Source organism: Sinohyriopsis cumingii, chromosome 8 (genome assembly GCF_028554795.1).
Source record: "Sinohyriopsis cumingii isolate HCF-2022 chromosome 8, ASM2855479v2, whole genome shotgun sequence".
NCBI classification, from domain to species: Eukaryota; Metazoa; Mollusca; class Bivalvia; order Unionida; family Unionidae; genus Sinohyriopsis; species Sinohyriopsis cumingii.
Window position 1 is genome coordinate 119384164 of NC_142968.1, and position 24110 is coordinate 119408273.

General features: G+C 41.2%; 1 protein-coding gene across 5 annotated transcripts in view; it reads right to left on the minus strand.

Annotated features, from left to right (window-relative positions):
- Window positions 1-24110, minus strand: part of LOC149794502 (gelsolin-like protein 2) — a 61620-nt gene that overhangs the window by 25687 nt on the left and 11823 nt on the right. For 3 of the 5 annotated variants that reach the window (XM_089968745.1, XM_089968743.1, XM_089968746.1), the window contains one exon: window positions 17728-17823. In XM_089968745.1, coding sequence (XP_089824871.1) covers window positions 17728-17823 — 96 coding nt within the window. The remainder of the gene's footprint in view (window positions 1-17727; window positions 17824-24110) is intronic. The other 2 variants (XM_089968744.1, XM_089968747.1) reach the window with 1 other exon arrangement.

The following is a 24110-nucleotide window of genomic DNA, read 5'->3' on the forward strand; positions in this document are numbered from 1 at the left end:
AATCACTTAACACTAACCAACAACTCTAACATTTTTAACAATAACCCAACAATATAACATCAAACATTTTTTTCAAATGACAAACATTTTTTTCCAATTCACACTCTACTTTAAACAGGGTTGGCAACGTTGTGAATGAAATTGTGATTTCCATTGTTGGAAGTCATTAGGCCATTGATGAACACTACGTTTCCTAGCTTGAGACAAAAGATAAGCATAATGGTCACAAAACCATCGATCTACTTTCACATCATTTCTAGAAGAAGAACGAGGATCAAAATGAGTCACTAAATGTTCTAAGGAATAGCCCAGGCTGCGATGATGCAGAAAATACACAAAATGTTGTCCACACACCAAGGAATCTGTGCCTTGTAATTTCACATTATTGAATCGGGTGGTTTGAGCATTTCTTCCCATAAAGCCAATGATATCGTCTTCCAAAGGGGGCAATCCGTACGAATCGAAATATTCCACACATCCTTCTTGAGGAACGTAAACGGCTACCCAGTGGGTTCCTGGGAGATGACTGTCGTCCGTGTTGATTACGTAAGCTAGATGGTCTTGAGGTTTGCGATGAGGGAGTTCATCTTTAGCACAGACGACAGGATTCCAAGAAGACGTATACGAACTGTGGTTCAAAAGGTAATAAAGTTCCCAGGTATCCATGTTTTGTATTTTTCTTCTTCACAGGTAATAATAAGTCATCAATTCGATCCTGACTTTTTGCTTGAAAATGTCTGACAAATAACCGTTTCTTCGTTTCGTCTCCTCACTTTGATTCAGGAGAGCTTCGATGCAATCGATCTCTTGAGTGGTTAATGGTGGACAAGAATGTTCACGCAAGTCTTTATACCACTGGTGCAACACGTCTTCGTCCGAGATGAGACTCCAAGCATCGTCCAGATACTCGTCCAATTTTTCTTCTTGACTCAGCATCAGGCATTTATCGTGTTGAATTTGATTGGGATGATCGTTTTGACATCCATAGCAATCTTTCTTGATCAATTCCGTCATTTTTTCGACCAAGTGTTTGGCAAAACAGGATACTAAATGGGCTTCTTGTTCTGGCCATCGGGACTTCATCATGATCACTTCTTCTTTTTCCACGGTCTCCTCACATTCCATGTCCAACGTTTCTCCACCAGGTAAAGAGGGATAACAGTCTTCCATGGCTTCTAATAGTCTAGAATGACTTCTCTCAAACTGTTGATTTCTATCGTATTATCGAATTCTGCATACAGGATGACGTTCATCGTTACATCAGGGTCTCGGTCTTTAAACTGAATTTCCACACGAATCTGGCCGGATTTTATAGGGTGGAAATGTCCCTCGTCGCTGCCTTGGTCTGGAGTGAAATCGAAAGCCCACAAAGCATAACCTCCTGCATAATCCTCGTACGTAATACCGTGACTGGTGTTGGTTCCTAACTGACCGGTGGCTTCGTACAAGGACAAGTACGATCTCAAGTAATTCTTCTTGTCAAAGTTGGGTTCGAAAGATCGGGTACAAAAGGTTTTGCCCTCGCGACTGATTTCGATCTTGGACACGCCAAAGTGTCGAACGTAGAAAGGATTTTTAGCGATAGCTCCGTTGAAGGCTTCATTCTCGACCATACCAATGATTAAACGTTTGGGTAACTGTCCTTGGAACAGATGATCTTCAATCATGGATCGTTGCCCCTTGGGAATAGTGAAAGTTTTCACTTCCACGCGTCGTATGGGATACATGGCGATCGTTCTGCTCAACGTCTGACTGATGTTGTTTCCCACTTTGGGTAACACTTCCACGCGTCGTACGTAGAGTCTGGCTTCTTGGATTTTGGTCTTGTAATCGTCAGTATCAGCCAATAAATGGAAAGCGGTAGTGCTACGATTCAGTCTCATGCGGACATCCACCCCGTTTAGCAAATATTTCTCTTGCAACCACATGTCCAAATGCAAACGATCCATCAGTTCTAAACTTTTGTCGACTCCCATGATTTTGTTTCTTCGTTCTAGAAATCCATCATTGTTGTCTTTACTTGTACTAGTTTCGAATATTTCAAACTTGTCAGCTTCGTCAGCTACCCATAAAACACAGGCATTGAGATGAGTGTTATTGGCATCTATTCCGTACGTCAAGAGATTTTCCAGGTAGGCGCGATAAGGGTAAGTATCCATGCTGCTACTGACTAGTTTGTTATTCAAGTACAAGTCCACTCCACTGAACAAGGAATGCATGAAATTGTTGACGGGAGCTACTGCTTCATCGTCTATAGGACCTCCTGTCTTATCTAGAACTTTGACTTTCAGGTACAAGTAACTGCTATTCAGATCGATGTAATCTTCGGGCTGTCCTTTTGATTTCAAACTCGATGGGAGCGGAATCGGTCAATGAGGAGACGGGATGAAATTCCAACCATTGGGATTCTTGCATGGTCATCATGGTGGGTGGCATGGCAAACAGATCCAGTTCCGACTTGGAACAAGCGCAAGACTCTCGGTGCATCATTTTTTTCTCTTTCTCAATAATCGAAAACGTCTAAGTCTCGAACGGTTCTTCTTTTCTTTGTCTTTCTAGCTTTAGACGTGTGAAGTCTGGTGAAAGGGTGTTTTCTTCGTCGTCTCTTTCTACCTTGTCCTTGCTGAATGCCTGACTCGGTAGCGTGCAGGGCATTTATAGGTGTGTCACGGTGGCCAAAAAGGTCTTTGCCCGTTTGCAGCAAGACATTTTTGCCTGCCCTCATGAAGGCTTCTTTAGGGTTTTGTTTGTCGATGATGACATTTTGGAGAAATTCTTTGCCTTGCGTCAGTGCCGCATCTTTCAAGGCGTGCAATCCGCGTGTCACCATCGATTTCAAGACTGGGGCCACCGAACGAAAGGCCGATTTTAACATATCTCCTAAACCGTGTCCTCGCTGTCGAGCACCCCCTCGGTACACTGGATACATGACTTACGAATCGTGAGAGAACCGTTTTCGAAAATGGAGTTTCACCGTGACTTTTCCTTTGGTGAAGGGAATATTTTGTCCCAGATCTCCTTTTATAGCAATGTTGACCGTGTCCAAATAAGACTTACTGACAGGCAAATAGTGAGGATTTACAAATTCGCGGCGGACATGATAAGTGTTTGCACCTTCCTGGTCATTGTTTGTGGTACTATCCACTCTGAAAGGAATGACACGCAGTAACGGCACAGAGGTGTGTCCCACCACGTTGTACTCCACCACATCGGAGTACACGAACATCAAATTCAGTCCTTGGTTCAGTTCTACAGGAAATCGAAAAAACTTGTAAAATTCCGTATTGCTGTTGATCTTCGGTTTACAATTTGGAGCCATTTTTGTGTCTCCACCTAAAATATCAAACAAGTCACGATTAAAACTGATGGACAACGTTTGGGTGTCCTGAAATTTCATCAGTAAGCGACAAGCCACTTTATGGTACTCCAGGGTGACACTTTTTTTGATTCTGTTCAGGACTTTGCCAAAGGCTAACTCGAACCTGGAAACAATGGTATCCACCAAATGTTGGCCACTAAAATAAAACCCTGACGGAATTTTCAAGGTGTAGATACTGAAGGCTGGATTGTTGGCTGGTTTTACGTCGCCTGGAAACCCGATTTCATTCATGGTTTCTTGCAATTGTTGTTTCAGGATTTCGACCTCAAAAGTGTTCTGCTTTTGGTGATGTTTTGGATTTGTGTAGGGTGAATCATTTCTACCAAAGCCACTTCCCAATGGGCTTCGTGATCTAACTGGATGGCCTGAGGTAATTTGGCCGTGTAACAGCACAACGTGTTGTGGGGAAACAACTCCATGGAACTGTCGCTGGGTAAGGGTAAGTAAAATTGGTTTTGGTGACTCATAATTCCAGAGTTCTGTGGCTGTCCGAGGGGTTACTGGACGTCAGAGGCGTGTCTCCGCCCAAAATGGGGTTCTGGTTGTTGTTGTTATTGGAGTGGTGACTGGTACTGGCACTGGACACAAGGTTCCCGTGGTTCCCGTTCGAGGAGAATTTCAGGGAGGGATTGGGAAGCAGGTAACCGATGCAACTGCTCAATAAAATGGTCCACAATTGTTTGTCTCCTTGTTGCAAACTCAAATTGGCGATGGCTGCCCCGATGACACAATACACCACGAAGATCTGGCAGAAAAAGACGATTTGCGTTTTAGGCACACGTTCTCCACACCACACCCACAAAGGATGTTTTTGTAAATCTTGCACAGAAGAACTAGATGAAGGAGTGGTCGAAGTAGCTGCGTCTGTGTGAAAGGGCATGATGGTCACTTCCTTTTATAGTCGATGACTTGCGAAGCGTCGATCCAAGAATCATAACTGGGTGGATATCCTTTCCAACGTACTTTGACTTCTTTGACACGTCGTTTGCCTACTTTACGGGTTCTGCGTTCGAGAATGCTTTCGATGTCGTACACGTCGTCTTTTTTTTTTGGTGACACGTTGTAACTCGGGCAAATAAAATGTTCCTTTGAGCACTTCTCCGCTCATGTATTCCAATTTATGGACGGCAGGATGACAGCCATGCACTCGTCCAGTGACGCGAAACAATTCGGTCGTCCAGTTAGGTAAGTAACCTTTGTCGAAAGTGCGTTTGGTTTTGCCAATGCGCACCCAATCTCCTACGACCAACTCTCCACTTTTCTTGGGGACAGCCCTCGTCGGGGACGTACCAAACAGGCGCTCAAACACCAACACTTCGTTCTCGGGAGTCACTTCTTGCGGGGCACGTCCGATGCTTCGATGGTAAGATTGGTTGTACGCTTGCACCAGGTGCGGTAAGATGTCGATGTACTTCAGAGTGTGGTGATGCGTAAAATATTTCCACATGCGTTCTTTCAAAGTGCGTTGAAAACGTTCCACGATGCTGGCTTTGGTTTCGGGATTCTTGGTGGTAAAAATATGAATGTCACGTTTCTTTAATTCTTTTTGGAAAGCTTGGTTCAGAAATTCGGTGCCTTTGTCCGTTTACCATCGAAGAGGGTGACGACCGCTTTTTTTCAACACTCGTTGCAGGGCTCGCACTAACTCGCTGCTCGATTTGGAAGTCAAGGGTTCGACCCAGGCAAATTTGGAAAAGACGTCGATGACACAAAACAAATATTTGTTGCCACGATTGTAGCTGGCCAAATGAGAGACATCGGCTAAATCGGCTTGCCATTGATGATCGATGCCTTCCACTCGGGTGCGACTTCTGGCAAACTTGCGTCGAATGGGTTTGTGTAAAGTGTAGGTAGCTTGTTCTTGTAACCATCGTTGCACTTGAGGTAAACGGAGACTTTTCAGTCGAGTTTTGCCAGCACGATACAATTTTTGAACTCCTGCGTAACCTGCAGGATGAGAGGGATCGTAGTAAATGCTGGCTAAGACTTTTTCCATTTTTTGTGTTTGTGTGTTAATACGTCACCCACTCTTCGGTGATGCTACTTTGGGTGGGTCGAAAGGGTGGTTTAGAAACGGATTTAAGTGTCCGATGGGCTACGGGAGTAGAAGTCGAAGGTAGTGGTGGTGGAGGTGGCAATGGAATGGCTTTGGTTTTCTTTTCTTTTTTCACTTCTGGTTTTCCTTCTTTCTTTTTCACTTGTGTCGAAGGAGGAGTGGACATCATCTTTTTAACCCAAGGTTTCATTTCTTCTCGTTGGGGTGTGGGGGACGGGGTCAACAAGGATGCTGCAATCTTACTCGAAATGGGAGCCGCTGACGGTGTTTGAAACACTTCTCGCATCTCTTCTTCCTCAGGTCTTCGTGGGGTAGCATCTCTGGTGACCCCTGGGGATGGTAGTAGTGGTGGTGGTGGTAGTGATGATGGTGCTGGACTTTTCATCAAGGTCTTAAAATCTTTCAGAGTGGGTAGAGCTGTTTCGTCTAAAGCTTTCTGGTGAAAGAGTTGCAGTCGTTGCAAGAGTTGACAGTACTTTTGCGATTTTTCTGTTGCGGACAAATCTTGGCGATCCATCAAGGACTGCAATTCGTGTTGTAACTGGGACATCTCGCTCAAATTGGGATTGGGAGGTAAATGCGGGGTGCGTTGTTCTTCCCAACGATGGTATTCCATCCATCGTTTGTAAGGCACTAAAGCTACTTTTCGTCCTTCCATGGGTTGTCAGGGGTCAATTCTGAGATCTTGGGACTTCCGAGGGCCTTTTTATCTTGCTCCCACCAGTCCTTCCAACATGGTTCCCAAGACTCCTTTCAGTATGGGGCCTAACAAGAGGGGTACAATGCCTCCACGTTGGACCAACATCTTCTTCTTTTGACGAATGGAACTTTTCTTTTGAACCATTTGGCGAAGAACGTGACGATGTTTGCCTAAGCATTGTTTCTGGTGATTGGACAAAGGGATCATGTTTTTCAAGACGTTCAAACAACATTCGCACACGGTATCGATGACCTCTTTGGAGGCTGATTGAATGAGTTTTTTTCGTAGAGGTGGAGAAGCTTTGGACAGGACAGATAACATGTCCCCATGTTTGACTAAACGAGGAGGCAGTCCTTTCCTTTTCTTTCCTTGGGGTTGTTTAGAAGAGGGACGTTTTCTGGAGGGTGACATCTTCAGGAGCACCAAAACACTGATACCCGACTTGGTCACACACCTTTTTTATACTGGAACGCCTCGCCACTGATTGTCTTTACGTCGTATCAGTTTGAGGACAGGCATGACACGTCGTGCAGGGGTACGCAACGGACTAAATCGAGCCAGTTCTTGCCTGGACAAATCCAGTAAACTTTGTAACATGCCCGATCTTTCTTGAACTTTGATTTTGGGAGAAGGTACTTTGTGAGCAGCAGCCACTGTCACTAAATTGGAGGGTCTTGCCACTGGGGAAGTTCTTTTTGGGGTCATCAACGGAGAAGTTCTTGGTGTGATCAACGTCTCCAAGTACTCTTCAGTTCTTGGTGTCATCAACGGAGAAGTGGATGAACGTGAGGCTGCCGGAGACGCAGTCACCGCCGTGGCAGGTCGTGGTTTGCTAGTGTAAGGTTGCGTCCTGGCCGAAGTGCCCCTCTTGCGACTAGTTTTCTTCTGTGGGTTTTTCTTTTTCTGGGGACTTTTTCTCTGTTTCTTTTTCTGGGGGCTTCTTTTCTTTTTCCGGGGTGGTGTCTGGTAAGAGGAGGGTCCCGCCACTGGAGAAGTTCTCCTTGGGGACCTGGTCTTTTTCTTCTTCTTGGAGCTTCGTTGGATTTTTTCTTGGGGAGAAGTTTGGGGGCATTAGGATCCCATCTTAAGAAAGAGCGAATGATGGCCCCTCCTAGAGTACCGCTCCCTCCAGGTTTCAAAATGATTTGTTTTTTGGTTTGAGTGTCGATGCGGGATAGGCCAGTTGGGTCAAAGCGACTTTGTGTCGATCAAAAAAGCGTTTGGTTTGATGAGGAATCTGAATGATTCCTTGGAGTAATTGACGTGCCGTCACCGTGAACCATCGTAAGACTTCTTTGAGACTAGCTTCTAAGACACGAGCTCGTATTTGTGGATTTTTTTTTCGACTGATGCCATAGAAGGCACGAATCAATTTGACGGGAAGATGCGACTGAAGGGACGTCATGTTCACACTGTGTGAGACAGACGAAAAGGGTCTGAGGTTTTTATAGATTTTTTGTGGAGTGAAATGAAGTCGAGGACGGAGACGTGTACAGGACAGGCCCTCCGTCTTGGCACCAGTGGTGAAACAAGTGAGTACGAAATCGCAAATCCTCGGGGGTGGTAGGTTTCAAATCGACGAGTAAATAGGCGTGTGGCGTTTGAGTGGCATCGCCGTACGCCTGAGTCAGCCAAGGCGTTCCTAACTGTTTGGCTAAGACTTGCACTTGCGATTTATCTCGAGGGCTTTTAAACAAGACCACGTAATGTGCATTGAGACTGATGGTGCGATGGGCTTTACTTTGTTGAAACAAGTTTTGGGTGATGTAAACGACACTGGCATTACGGTGATACCCTTTGCGCGTGAGCCACAGTTTAATTTCTTCTTCGTCTTCTCCTAACATGTCGTCGAAAATGACCAAATGGGTTTGACGGGAGTCAGAGACGATGCCGTCGTCTTCTTTAGGAATGCCTTCCACAAACACGATGGAATCACCTTGACTTTCTCCCAAGAGGCTGTACGCCGATTGCCACTCTTTGTAACACCACACGATCCGCTGAGGTGGCCGATCGATCAAATGATGTTTATGTTCGATCAAACGTTTGACGAATTCGGTTTTGCTTGAACCGCTAGGTCCAGCAATGAGCATGTTAAAAGGATAGCGAAGATACAAAGCCTCCCAACTGGCACGACCTAAGTGTTCGTCGATGACTTTGACAGTGGAGGAAGAGGGAGCAGAGACAGCAGAGGTAGCCATAGTGTTAGGAATGTCACTTGTGACACGAAAACAAACAAGACAATAGTTTATATACTTTATTTCAGATCACGTTTATTGAATGTTTTAAACATGAATACGAAAGACAAAAATACATAAAAGCCAAAGGCTTAAGTACAAGGATAAAAGGCACATGATAACCATTAACGTGGAATAAAAACAAGTGTCTGTACAGCATGTTTTGGGTAAAGTTCTGACCAGTTCTATAGGGGGTAAGGTCACACAAGTGTCCTCCCGAAAGGGTCTTTCAGGCCTGTCCACGACAGTCCTGTCCTGGGTGACGGGTTCTTCTGGCACCGTCACTAACACAGGTTGAAAAGTAACTTTTTTCCTTGGACAACTCTCGTGCATACTGGGCCACTTCTTGGGTCCAAGCCTCAAAATCCCATTCTTTCCAGGCACGGACATCTGTCCAATGGGGGTGTAAGTCACAAGCTACACACATCGTCATACACGTCTTGGGTAGCTAAAAGTTGACGAATCTTTTTTTCCCGTAGAGGTCGAGAAGTATCCAGATGAAACCGCAAGGTTTTGAGCAAAAGGAGTCTTTCGTGACCATTTACGGACATTGAGTTGGTAAGTACTGATCGTAAAGAGTCCACAAGGAATCGGCTGGCAAACGAAATCCCAGAAAACATGTCACTAAAACACACACCACTTGTCGACCCAAATTGAATGGATACAGTTCTTGTAATAATCGATGGTAATGATCCATGGTTTGAATATGGTCATTGAGTTCCTTCCACGGAATCTGTTCAATGATATGTGACATAATCCGTGGCATGGCAGCCTTATTTTATAGTCTCTTTGTTTCGGAAGCAATAAAGGTAATTTCTAACTAGACATCTTCGTTCTCCAGTAGGGAATTTAAATGTTACATACTGTAACCGAAACGTCAGAGTTTGTCTAGATGTTTCGTCTTCCGCTAAGCGGATTCCACGTAACAAATGTTGGTAATCCTTTAACTTGTCTTCCTCAATACGTTGCAGTAGGTGAATCTCGAAGTAACCAAAATTACGAACGTCTAGTTCATCATTCACAAACTGAAAGTGTTCAACAAGGTCTGACCACTGAAAAAAATTCTGACGAATCAGTCCTTTTATACCATTCAGGTACCAGTGGTTAAAGTTCTGGTGACGTAACGGATGCAATTGTTCTTTACGTTTGACCTGTATTTTGACCAGCTCTCGGTAAATCCTTTCTCTCAACTCCACAGGCAAGCCCAAAATGTTCTCTTGTAAAGTATCCATAAGTATATACACTGTTTTTGGAATCCTTGGGTGGTGGCCAATAGCCTCGTTTACCTTTGTGCCTGATGTAATATCCACTCATAATCAGTCTTCTTATACTTTGGAACAGAGCATAATTTAAAAACGGTTGAATAACTTTGCGTTTGCGTTTCACTTGTATTTTGATCAGTTCTCGGTAAATGCGTTCTCTCAACTCCACAGGCAAGGCACGAATATTCTCTAGCAAAGTATCCATGAATAGGTCATACTAAATCCTCTTTTGTCTGACACAAGACATGTACTGTTTGCACAGACATGGTTTTAATTCATTGTCGAATCTAAATCGTTTAATCACTAATCTACGCGTTACAATTCGTTCAGAAGTTTCCTCTTTCACTAAGTCGACATTGCGTAAAAGATGTTGGTAATTCGTTAACTCTTCTTCTGGAATTCGATGCAGTACGTTTACAATGTAGTAGATAGAATCATCCAGAGCAAACCATTCCTTTTTAAAGCCAGGGGATCGTTGATCAATGTCTGTCCAATGGAACACTTTCAGCTGAATCAGTCCTTGTATAGCATTCAGGTACCAGTGGTTCAAACACCGATGACGTATCGGATGCAATTGTTCTTTACGTTTCACTTGTATTTTGACCAGCTCTCGGTAAATGCGTTCTCTCAACTCCACAGGCAAAGCACGAATGTTCTCGTGTAAAGTATCCATGAACAGATTATGGTAAGATACTTCAATGTCGCGGTCCCACTAAGGGTAAGTAATGACAATTCGGTGACCATCGAGCATGTTCTACGTAGGCCGAATCTTGCGTTTCCCAGTAATGAAGTGACACACAGCAACTGAAGCACTTGACTTTATCTCCTTCGCCCAAGTAGAACAATCCGGCTCTGGCTAATTCTTCGGGGCTCGGTCCTCCCAGATACTTAGGCCATTTTCCTTTGAACGATTGAAGTCGATTTTCAAAGTCGCAGTATTCCGACAAACGCACAGGAAACGAATATTCGTCTTTCACAGGTTCGTTTCGATGAGGGTTGAGTGACATGGGCAGGAGTTTGCTCAGGGCTGGATGACATCCGTAGGGGGGTAGACGTGAAGGTGAACATTCCCCTTTAAAACGAAACCCAGTAAAATGTCCAAGAGGACGAGCGGCATCACTTTCGCATCCCACAGGTTTGACACGCACAGCATCACTTTCCATGATAGGGGTAGTGACACTAAAGTTCCCACGATGCTTTACGGCATCGCTAAGGTCACAGCGTACAGCATCGTACCCATTGCAAGGCTCACAATCGCATTCCACTTCCGAAGCCCCACACTTGAATTGTGCCTGTCTAAACTTGTTTTGTGTTTCTCTGAAAGTATTCATCTTGTTCGCTCGGTCTTGGTAGTCGCAATGAACTATCGATCTTGACCATAGCCCCTTTTTATACTAGTCGTAATGCAGTCTCCAGCTTGTACATCTTTCCTTTTATATGTTTTTTATGTCTTGTTTTGGAAGGTACCGTCTCTAAGATACCGTCATCATTGTACAGTAATGTCATGGGTGGAAAGGCCATAGAAAGGTAAGGGCAGTGCGGAGACCATCGAGTATGTTACAGAATAGCTGAATCTATATAGATACATAGATCCATTCGTAACTTCAGGCCACAAGCAAAACACTGTACGTCATATCTCAATCCTGACTCAGGTCCCAAGTAGACAAATCCTGTTCTAGATAAAACATGCGAAGAAGGTAATCATTCCCTATTCGTAGACCATTTCTGAAACGTGTCCAATCGACGGGCACAATCACAATAGTCAAGCAAGAAGACTGAAAAACTCGATTCTTGCTGTGGCGAAGTCATCCTTCTAGTGGGTGACTATCCTCTTACAACCAATGTTTTATATCAACGTGTCCATACGGCAAAGTAAAGTGGTTGGGTAGTCGCACTCGCTTCTGGTACACGATTTAATAGACCATTTCCAAGGGTCGACTGAAAGCGACAATATTTGCACACGTAAGGATACAGCGAACACACGTTCAAGTATTTGATTTCTTCTCCTTTCTCTTCGTCGGCTTGGTACAGCAAACAAGTGGCATTGGTCCTTCCTCCGTACAAACTATCCCTTGGGTTCAGCGGGTCCATGAACTGGTAACTTTCCACGAGGCGTTTAAACTCGGGATCGGTTTTCAAACGGTGATCGTATTCGTGTTCCCACATTTCAACCACTTGGTATCCTTACTGTTCTAACTTTAGGCGCCGCTGACAAGTGTCCTGGTACAAGTCTTCCATGGTTCGTTGTAAAAACTGATTTTTAGTGCCACGATCAGGGTAACAGACGGGACATCCGTGAAATAAGCAACCGTTAAACTCGTACACGATCTTGGGGTTTTCTAAGTCCCAACCATCGACCGAATGCGTTCCGATGGTCTTTTCGCCCCCTCCGTTGCGGTCATGCTGAATCCACTTGTCTTCCTTGTCGCACAAGTAATGTAACCAGCGTAGGGCTTTGACCGAGTATTGACGTTTGACATAGTGCGTCGTTTGAGGACTGATGACAGCTACGGTGTTTTCAGGCATGAATCGTTGCCAGTACACCAAGGAACACGCTTTGGCAATGGTGCAAGCTTCTTTCAAAGGATCGACCCCTCCGTGTTCCATGAACAGTTCTCGAAATTTTCCACAGCAACGTCGTAAAATGTCCACGTCGGAACGACAATACTTTAACATTTCTTCCTGAAAGTCGAAAGGGTCCGAGGCGTGAGCCTGGTACCAAGCGTAAAAAGCTTCTCGTTGTTCGGTACGCATGTTGTCGGGGTCGTAATAGTGAGCCTCAGGTAAATGGGGTAGAACGGCGTGTTGATTGGCTTCCGTATTGAAAAAGTGTGGAAAGTACCCTTTAGCCATTTCTGTCATTCCAAACGTTTTAGGCATTCGGCTCAAAGACATGGCCAAGTAACTCATCGAATCTTTAAACTGTACTTGTCCCACTTGCATGAAAATGATTTTGACTCCGTTCAAAGCGACTTTAGGACGCTCGGTGTCTTGTTCCGTATAGTATCTCAAAAGAAACTGTCCATCGTATCCGGAGAAATTGTGAGCCATCACCGTGGCATGACGATGACAATCTCCGTAACGTTCGATGTCCTCTTGGCTCCACGTCTTGTCGATGGGGTCTAAAACCCATTGGGCAAAATCGGCTAACGTGTTCGGTCCCCGAAAGATTTTTTCACGCCCTCCAGGAATCTTGCTGCAGTGAGGCCAATGACTGAATATAGGTTCTTGAATGCACTTCTCGCACGCTCGATGAGCCACGCAGAAATTAGGAATTTGAATACCGGTCTCTTGCATGCATTCGAAATCGAAAAAGATGAAATTGCCTTTCTTCTTGTGACCGTCCTCTTTCTCTGGTGGGGGTTGGTATTTTTGCACGTAGCATTGGTGTTCCAAGTCCACGGTGTGATGACAAATGTGACATTTTTTCTTTCTTGAACATACGTGTGCCTTGGCATTATTGGTACGTATGCCTTGTCCACACGTAGGGCACAATCTCAGCAGTTGACAAGCACATTTCTGCTGTGAACCTTGGGTCTTCAAATGTTGTTGGTAACAGGTAGGGCTGACAAACGTGCGCAGACAAGTTGAACAAGGCACTGGTCCCTCGCTCAGACAGGGTGGAGAGGCCAAACACCCTGATCATTTCAATCCGCAATGCTTGTGTTGCTCTCGATTATTATAACCATGGTCACATTTCTCACAGTAATAGCCGTATCCCAGGAATCCGGTGATACTGGTAATAGTATCGAAATGGTCATCGTGATAATAGACATGAATGTATTTTCCGTCCTTAAAGTCTTTCCCTCGAAACAACAGAGGCCCGCGCATTTCTTGAGGGTACACTTTCAAGGTGTATCGCGGAGCTAGGGCATCTTGCAATTTTTGCATCTCAGGAATGTCACAGGGTGTGTCTTTGGACAGTCCGGCTTGTTATAACAGGAGTTCTGCTTCATTTCGTTGTTTGGCTCGGTCGGATCGTTGAATAGTTTTCCAGGTTCTTTTCCATTCTACCGTGTCGTTCTTGTTGGCATAGGTTCGTCCCACCACGATGGCACGGGCTAAACATATCTGGTCTTGAGAATTGTGAATTTGGACGAGGCTACGCTTAATGCTGCGAAGTTTGTTCACCAATAACATCTTTTTGCGTCCAGTCCCTTGAGGAGGAGAAACGTGGGTCATGTCCGGTGTGGCTTTTCCATCGGTGATGTATAACTGGTCATTAAATTGTTGCACGTGTTGAATCTTGTCCATGACTTTGGAAGCGGTCAATTCTGCAGGGGTGCTAAACTCAGTCCAAACGGGATTTCAAACCGTCGTGTTGTATGGAAAGTCTCAAGCGATCGTCTTCTTTGGATTGACATTGTCGCTTGAGTGAGGTGAGCAAAGAATCCCACACCCCAGTGATGAACCCTTCTGCTTTCTCTAACGGTACTTCAGCCTTGAAATCTTTAAACTTCACCGTGCATTTGTAAGCCGTGGTTCTAAATTTTCTAGAGGAGCGCTTTTCCGTCTCTCGAATGGAATAGTACTTTTCAGGGTTGACTAAGGGTGGTGAACTTGGTTTAGAGGGTTTGGATTCTGGTTCACTCATGTCCTCTTCAAAATCACTGGCATGAATTTGTGCCAAGACTTCAGCCCTGGTACGAGGCGATAGATCACGTTTCTGCCTCTTACTTTCTTCTTCTTTCTTCTCGAATGAATAGGATCGTTTCATCTTGAGTAAAAAACGTCAAATGACTCAAGTTTAAACACCATGGACTAATTTATAGTCGTGGCAGACCAGCGTATATAAAAGGGTGTGTGTCTTGTCCTTTCACTATTCATTTCACTGTCAAACCGAGAACAACGATGGAAGAGACTACCCAGTTGGAACGTTTCATCAGAGCTTTGGGAGGGGTCATTAGAAAATTCTCTTCAGACCAGCCCACGGACACCTCTCCTTCCTTTCGAGATAAAAGTGAAGATACTTGATATATCTGTCAGAAGAAAGGGCATTGGTCTTCAGAGTGTCCAGACCGTCAAAAAGAAAAAAAGGGGCTAGAAAAGACAGAAGTCAAGATACCTATTATTATTGTCAAGAAAAAGGACATTGGTCTCCAGATTGCCCAAAAAAGAAACAAGAGGAGTCAGAAGAAAAGAGGGATTCTTCAGAGGAAGAGAGGGATTCTTCTGAGGAAGAAAGCAGCCAGGTAAAGAAAAAGAAACAGGAGAAGAAAAGAAGAAGGGAAGAAATTGAGGAGGAAGAAGAGGAAAACCCTGTGAAGGTGAAGAAATTTAAAAAACAGAGAAAGTAAACAATGAGACAGAAGAAGTTTATGAACTTTTTAAAGTGCTCTGTTGTGAATTGTGAATTGGATTGTAACAATGGATAAAAGAATAAATTAATTATATAAGGTAAGTGGCTTCGAGTTTTGATTTTAAAATAAGAAGCTACACTCACACTCATATAAACGTACTATAGGGGTAAAATGGGTTTTTTTGTTAATTTTTGAGTTATTGGCAATTGAAATTGTATTTCATTTAGAGAGACGTGGGTGACCCTGAAAAGGGCCTTTTTTTTGGTGTAGGGGTGAGTTTAAGCAATAAACTTTAACTGCCTTAAGCCTTTGCCACGGCCAAGGCCTACTTCTGGACTGCGTACTGTTGATGATGATGATGATGATTTGGTTGAAATCACTAAGGGTGGTACGGTAGGCTTAGTGACAGGGTTAACGTGTTTAGCTCGGGAAGGTCGTATTCTCTTCGGTCGTAATAAAGAAGTCTGATACATTTGTTTCAGACTCCTTAACTCCGCTAAAATGTCTAACAGTACCGTGACCGTTTGATTTTCACCCTCTTGTTTCTTTGCTGCTACTTCTTCTTGTTGTTGTTTTTTTCTTACCTCTTCTTCTTGTTGCTGTTGCTGTAGGAGAAAAGCTTGTTCCGCTTCCTTTTGTCTCTGTCTAAAATTCTCCACTTGCGGTAATGAAGAAGGTAACGAAGGTTCCGTAACAAATTCTTGCGAGGTAAGAAAATCTACAAAATCCCAATTCATCTCTTCTGAAAGTAAGTCCGGGTTCCCTTGGGCGGTCTCCACTGCTGGTGCACCCCAATGGATCGTTTTCTGAGTTTCCGTCATGTTGAATCACTGTCGCGTAGATTGACAGGACACAGGCGCTAGCGAATCTATATAGACCACGTTACGTCACAGACTGCTCTCTTCGGATTGGATGCGAGCTGACTGAATTTTGTAACGCGTGTTCGGATTGGTGAATGAACTCAATACGTTTCAATCCTTCCTCTACCTATAAATAAGCGCAGTTCACTGCATTATTCACCTGTTCTCGTCGCCTCAAGATGTGGACCACAGTTGAATCATCCACCCTTGTGTCTTCAATGATGTTTAGGACGGACATGCTCATGTATGTCCGGTCCAAGTGGACTGTTGTTGATAGGACAGATACTAGTCTATGGATGAGAAGAGTTTACATAGAAAGACAAGGATGTCTCAAGAGGGTGCTTGTGTATGGACCTGCAGTTAGAAGGAGTGTAAGAAGAAGAAGAAGATGCCATCTATGTTAATATTAACATAAACCCAAAGGCCCTTTTCAGAACCACTCATAGGTCTCGAAAAGAGAATGGCTTTCGATTGCCTACCCCTTTTTTTAAAAATTTAAAAAAAAAAAATCCCATGTTCAATTTTCCTTGACGCTATACAGTCCCACCCTGTTTAAATTCCTTTGACGCTATACAGTCCCCTATTCCCATGTTCAATTCCCCTTGACGCTCAGCAGTCCCATGATTTTTCTCCATGTTAATTTCCCTTGTCGCTATATGTTCCCACGATTTTTCTCCATGTTAAATTTCCATTGTCGCTATATCTTCCCAGGGGGGTCTGTAATGCTAATTCCCATTGTCGCTATAGTATCCCCCTTCACTACTTACGAAATTTCAAGATTATGGACTGGATTTGTATGTGACAATTCCACATGAAATACATGGGATTGAAGAAGCTAGGGAGAAGCGTGTTGACATCTGCAAATGTGTTTCTGTTTCTGTCATTGAATGTTTGAAATCATAATGTGGGAAAACTATGAAGTCTTTCAATTACAATGATCTAAAAGACGCCATGGAATTTAATGCTTATTTCATTTTGAATGCAGTAAGGATGATGTAATTGCGCGTATCATCAAAATTACAGTTCAATTTCGAAATGTGTAATCAAGATTGAGAACCTATGACATGGCTCCTGTAATTCGGATTTGCAGAACTAAGAAAGTACATCTTGAGGAAATTCAGGATGTAAAACAGTAAGGATATTTTTTGTCATTCTTATCACCAGCTAAATAAGGCAGTATATGACTTGTCACTTGTATGTTAATTGTAAGGACCTTTTGTAGCGTCTGTTGTATACTGTAGTTAACCTAAATCCGAAACATTGTATCAACGTGGAATGTGCCAAAACAGCTGGTATACGGCAGTCCACGAAACATCTGTTTTAGTTCATTCAGAAACAAATTCAAACAACCACAACGTAAAGCGCGTCTTACGCGACTGTACATGATTTGTTTACAAATCAAAAGTGCTGGCGTCTGCGTCCATTGTTTGTTTACAATAGAAATCAGTTCCTTTATGCACGTGACTGCTATATGTATATTGTCACGCGGGTTCAGTATCGGGTAATATTGTACGATTCTGACAATGTAACGTTAACGGGGAAAAATGAGCATATAGTAAAATATAATGTAATATAATATAATAAAGAATAGAACATAATATATACCTACATAGATCAAAACATATACACATATACAGCTATATATATATATATATATATATATATATATATATATATATATATATATATATACACGTGCTACATTAAAACTCCTAAAATACATGCAATATTCAATCTCTCCAGCCATGCATACATATATACATATATTCATCCATCCATTAGCACGTATGTGTATACATACATTCATCTATATATATATATATATATATATATATATATATATATATATATATATATATATATATATATATATATATGCTTTTATTCGTACCATGCTTGCATGCATGAATGCATGCATACATGCGTACATACATACATGGATTGCACATACTTTTCACGGTCCCGTCTTTCTCTGAACTGCCACGGGTGAGGTTGGAGTCTTTCCAGTCATACTGCTTTTGTTTTCTCAAGCCTGAAATAAATTCAAGCCAACATTCTTTATATTGTGTCGTAGTAATAAAACTAAAATACCATGGTCGTTTTTAACTAAAGCGATGATATTACCGGTGCGTATACATAAAACGTGGTAGCAACTGTGAACAAACACTAAATCCATATTAAAACTATTCGTTTCTTATTGTTTCTCTTGGCTTCGGTTCAATATGCATTTAAATTCCCTAATGGAAAAAAAGTATCTAGGAAGCATTTTAACGGTATTGAATTAGAGGTCAGACGTCCACAAATAATAATAATAATAATAATAATAATAATAATATATTTAACAGCTCCGGTATCATCTGTTTCACCATCAGTAATTGTATTAGTTTCAGGTCTTAATGTTATATTCATATTCATCACGATTAGTAATGTAGCAGCAATAATGATTATATCGGAGACTATATAATCATAGCGGGCTATGACGGTATTAAATGCAGAAGAAGTATGAACAGAGGGAATATAGTTATGATATTCAGATGGAACGCATTTAGTTGAGGCCATGACTTTATCACAAAAAGAAGGAGACTAATCACTTCTGAGCTAATCGGGTATCTTCTCGTATGTTTAGCTTGGCTGAGATTCAGTATAGATATCTATACATTATCCGATCATGATTCGTTAAGCGAAACACAATCAAAAGAACGTTTTAATGATAACATTTAAAGCAATGGATACAACATTTTAAGACAATCGTCTTTTGTAAATCAGTCTGATTAAGAGTCTCAAAGGACGCCCCAAGAAAAAAAATAATCTTAAAAGTTCAAAGAGATAAACATATTTGTTGAGAAGGAGCACACACGGCCGGCAGAAAAAAAGGCTGACAAGAGAATTAAATTAAACAAAATATGTGGCAAAATGGATAGATTTCAATGCTCTGAACACAATTTGTTTTATTCACCCCTGCGTCTCGATCAAAGTCAGGCATTATCTTGTTTGCCCAGCTGCTATATAATATAAACTTTTGATTTTTCCGAAATCAAACGTCACGTTGTAGTAAGTGATCGCAATAAGACGAAAATGCAATAAAACCCCTCCCCCTCTCTCGCATAATACATTACCGAATGAACATTGCTTCGAACAAATACTAATTCAAAATGTAGACGATTTTCCTTGCATTAACAGTTGCCACAGATACAACACTGTCAAATGCGGATCTCACGTGTGAAGATTAAGACGATTACCCTGCGAGAACAATTATTTGCTTCCCTAATATATTTTTCTTCTTTAAGATGAAGAACTTGGATCTCGATTGAAACCCATTGATGTATTGGTGTTATCATAGACGGTTGATGTATAACCTATATAAATCTGCAATGGGGATATAACTGAACATGGACTGGTGTCTAAGTCAAGCCATTTCTAAACCTTTATCTGAGTAATTTTGATAGACCAGTAAGGCTCCCTGCCGTTGATTTGACACTTGAGACCTATTCAGTGTTTCCCTTTACGCACATTTGTGCGTCAGGGACGCACGCTGGAGAAAATTGACGCACCCATTTTGTTGCCGTTCGTCTTTCTGACGCAAAGGATTTTCATAATGTGATCAGGATTTATTTAATACACAATGCATTGGACGATGGATGGCATCGTATTTTCTTCGAGCATAGGCACTGACTGGTTCCCCGCTTTGTTTGCTCCTTGTCTTGCGCTCCTCTATTCGTATAGCATAGTGGAACGCAGGGAACATTCGAAACAATGAACCAGACTAGCATAGGCAATGTTATGATGGAGTAGCTTCCCCTAATCTCGCAAGCTCTCACGCGATTTCCATTAAGCTCAGCAAGCCGTCGTCTAGATGTTTAATATCGTTGCTTGATACACTAGAAAGTGATCTCCAGATTAAAACGCCGTGCACTAAAAATCATTAGCGAATAAAGTGAAAGAAGCAGAACACAAAAGAGTAACTGTGGATCTAACTTTAATGAAAAATGGAGAAAATAATGCCCTTGACTGGAATACGGTATTCATACATTAGGATTACCGGTGTGACTTATGATCGCGTGATTGCGAAGACTGCAAAAGTGAATAATATCTTTCTTGACAGTGTTTTAGAATTTTAAAAAATCTGCCCTCGTTCGCCACAAGATATCTGGAGAACACATTATAACCCAAGACATTCTTTCACAACAAACAGATCAGTAAACTTGCAGCGACAAACGCGTTATTTGGATTACAAAGTCAGCGCGTCATTGCAGATTTTGTTGGTTTTTAATTTTGCTGCAATAAAAGATAGATCTTGAAGTTCAAGTGTAACTTATTAGAAAGAAGATAATCATTATCCTCCTTGATATTTGGATAAATATGTTCTAGGACAAAGTACAAAGAAACCGATGATAGTACACATTTTATGAAAGGCAGTAATTTGACTGCCATTTTGTTAAAAGAATTATTTGGATTTTTGTACTGGCCTGTGTGTACTGTGTTGGGCTATAATATTGCTTTATATTGATTATAAGGAAACAGTTAAAAGTATGACTTTAAAAGAAAAATAAACTAATAAAATTATTGTTTGGATGGACAATGCATTTGTTTGTTAATTGTGCATGTTGATTTATTTGTATGTTTAGAGAGAGAGAATATTGTGCAAGTTGCAGTATCCTGTTTGAAGCTGAAAAAGTAAGAGTCATATGAAAATTTGTCAGTATATTTTTGACCCCACATTTTTTATTTGACCCCCAGTTCAGACACCAAGTTTTTTCTTTTTTACCCTCAATTTTACACCCCTGGGGGATACACTGGACCTATTGAACATGAATGTACATCGGTGTATGTATTAACTGGTGCTATGTACCCGACATTTTATTATATATGGAAGAGGCTTCTGGATGTGATTTTGATGTTGTAATTACGGTTATCTTGCTTGTTATTCTTTACGGACGTTTGATCAAAGACCGTTGATCATAAGGTGATTTATCATAACCTGTTGGTTACAGGACTCTTTGGTCACGCATCTCATCAATGGACTCTTGACTATAGGTCTTGTGAATTATTTGATTGTGTACGATTAATGATTAGCAAATATTAATACATAATTAACTAATAAGCCAAATTTAATAAATGAAAAACGCAATTTAGGCTTACATTTTGACATTTCTACTTCATGTCAAAATTTTTAAAGTTACAAATCTGTGGTTTCCAGGAACAATATATATTTTCGATCACTTTTACCTGTTCATTGTAAATAAGCACCTGTATAACATGGTGCAAGAACAACCCCACCCCTAACTAGTATTAATTAAAGGGATTAACATTGGAGTTAAATTCGTTGCCATGGTGTACAATAAATCAAAGAATGTGATGATCAAAAATTGTTTAGTCAAGTGTGGGATAGATGGGTAATGCTTGTAGATATGTTTACACATTTGTTGACATTAAGCTAATTTATTATTGGTTTCACTCCAACATTTTTGAGTAAAAAGGTTTAAATAAAATTAGCATTCGGGTTGCTTAAAACTAATTGGTGGGTATTTTCTTTTAAATTTTCGAACAATTAAAATGTGCATGTTTTGTAAATTTAAATGCTTTTTACTCAACGGAGTATTATTCAGCATCCCCTGACCCAACGGCCCCGTGATCAACGTGTTACGAACGATCCTTTTATAATCGTAATGCCTTGCTCAAACGTCCGGACGCATTTTTTCCTTCTTTTACCGAAATAAATTGTAAAGGTCACTTTAAGCCGCATTAAACAGAGAATTCAGCACATCTTGCAAGTCTCAATATAATTTTTGCACCCTTTGTTTATACAAAAATCAAATATTTAACAATTACTCAAATGCTAATAAAATTATACCCAAACTGATTTGTTTCTTTGTTGTAGCAAAGGACAGATATATAAGAAGCGAAAACTATTAAATAGGAAGGCATGAACGTCGGGACCTCTATCAGAGCATTGCAGCACAACTTGTGACATTTACATCAAGGTGAAAAATGTAAGCGAGCATATCTCAGAACGAATTGTTATAGCCTCGTACATATGCGTCCAAAGTATGAGGAACATCCAAGAAGGTGATACACCTTGGAAAGTAATATGTTACTTTAAGTACGTGGGAATCTGGAAAATAGAAAGTTACAGGATTAAAGCCAGGATCAATTTTGAATGAGATACAAGAGAATCGTACAGAACCTAATAATAACGGATTGATAGATGAAGGAATCACGAAGATACAATAGAATCGTACAGAACCTAATAAAAACGGATTGATAGATGAAGGAATCACGTGATGTATCTTACAGAAGAATGCGATACATTCAAACGCTACAACAAATGTTACTTATATTTTGCATTGTTAGTATCACAGATAAAAAACTAGCAGAAAAAATAAATTGAACGGAAAAGGAAAATACGTATTTCAGATTTCCTGGAATTGGCCGTGGGCAAGTAGCTTCCAGTATTATATTACATTAGCTGGACTCGAGTTTGCCCAAGATCTCGTGCCAATAAATTTGTCCAGCTACGAACATATTAAGCTTTATTTATTTTTATTAGCATTTATCATAAGCATCATGTTTGCCTATAAATATATTTTCAACTCTCGTATATGATTTGCCGAAAAGTTTTTATATACTACAGATGGTAAGAAAATCATTTTAACTTGACTCATATTAAAGAACAATTACTATGATTGCATATTTAATTATTGAGCATTTTAATGTAAATCTTTTATATGATTTTATTCCTGTGATATTTTCTCTTTGACCTTATCTTGGTATTTTCTTTTCTTTTATGGACCTAGTTTCATATGTCAAGGCAGGTAAATAAGTACATGTGGATGAATGTCGTAAGTTAAAATTCATGACGTCACATTCGATTTTGATAGAAATTAAGTTAGTTATAGCTCACTTTTTACGGAGAAAAACAGAAAAAGGACAACCCAGCCATCGATGATACTGTCGTAAGATTGCTAAAATATGTCCTCAGACCTAAAGTTTGACCAATGTCTTTTTTTAGTATCTCCTAGGTTATTGAGATACGTAAGAAAGAGGTAAAACCCAGCAAGATTTATATAATACAAAATATAAATTATTTTTTGTAAAATAAGAAGCCAAACAAAGTGAAAGAATAAAAAATAACTTAGAGTATTCATGAATGGCTAGAATATTTCTTAAATATACTATACATTTCATAATAATCCGGAAACAATCCAAAGGTATTCATAAAGAAGGTTCTAAAGCGCTTATATTCTAGTACCACATATGAATGAGTGCTCAGTAGTAATGTGGGATACCCTAGCGTCAAAGGGACTTTAATGTTAAACTAGGAGGTTTCTACCCTGGCGTCAAGGGAAATTTAACACATAGACGATTTTACTTTGTACCCTGGCGTCAAGGGGAATTTAAAATGGGAATATATCGCGGGACTTTCTAGCGTCAAGGGAAATTGAAAATGGTGGGACGGTCTGGCGTCAAGGGAAATTGAACATGGTGGGACTGTCTAGCGTTAAGGGAAATTGAACATGGTGGGACTGTCTAGCGTCAAAGGAAATTGAACATAGTGGGACTGTCTAGCGTCAAGGGAAATTAAACGAGACATGTATATAACACAAACAATATTTCCTTCACTTCTTCCACCAAGTTCTCACTTTTTCCATCATTCCTTTCTTCTTCTTCTTCTCCTTCTCTGGTGTCCAGTCAGGATGGACAGTGCTCGGAACTTCTCCTGGACTTTGATCCAATTGTTATTGATCCTCTCAAACGCTTCCTTTTTCTTGTTGTTTTCTTGTTTTACTCTCTCCTTTGTCCAGTTGTCTTTGATCTTTTTAACTTCTTCTCTCATCACTTTCGTCATCTGTTCTTCAGCTTTTTTCACCTGACTTACTCCCCACTTTACGAACGACCACTGACTCCATGCCAAAATGTTTTCCAGAAAGCCCCTGACTCTTGTGAGATGATCTATGGCCTCCTTCAGTAATCCCACTCTCATGTAGGAAGGATGAATCAAGTCTCTTAACCTCTTTTCCTGCTCTTCCATCATCCCTTGTATTAACTCTTTTGCTTCCTTTAGACTATTAGCATAGTCCAGACACTTTTCTAACTTAAATTCTTTCTGTATCTTTTCCATTACAAAAGTAATATCCACTATCCAATAATAAATGTCGATCAAATGATTCAACAGCTCCGTTGCAGCCACCATTTTCCTTGTCTTTATTCAGTAGAATGGCGCGAACGACGCACGCTATAAGTTCTTATATGAAAAGCACGGATGTGAAGGAAAACATCCCCTACTTTTCTCTTCTCATATGATCTACTATCCACACTAAC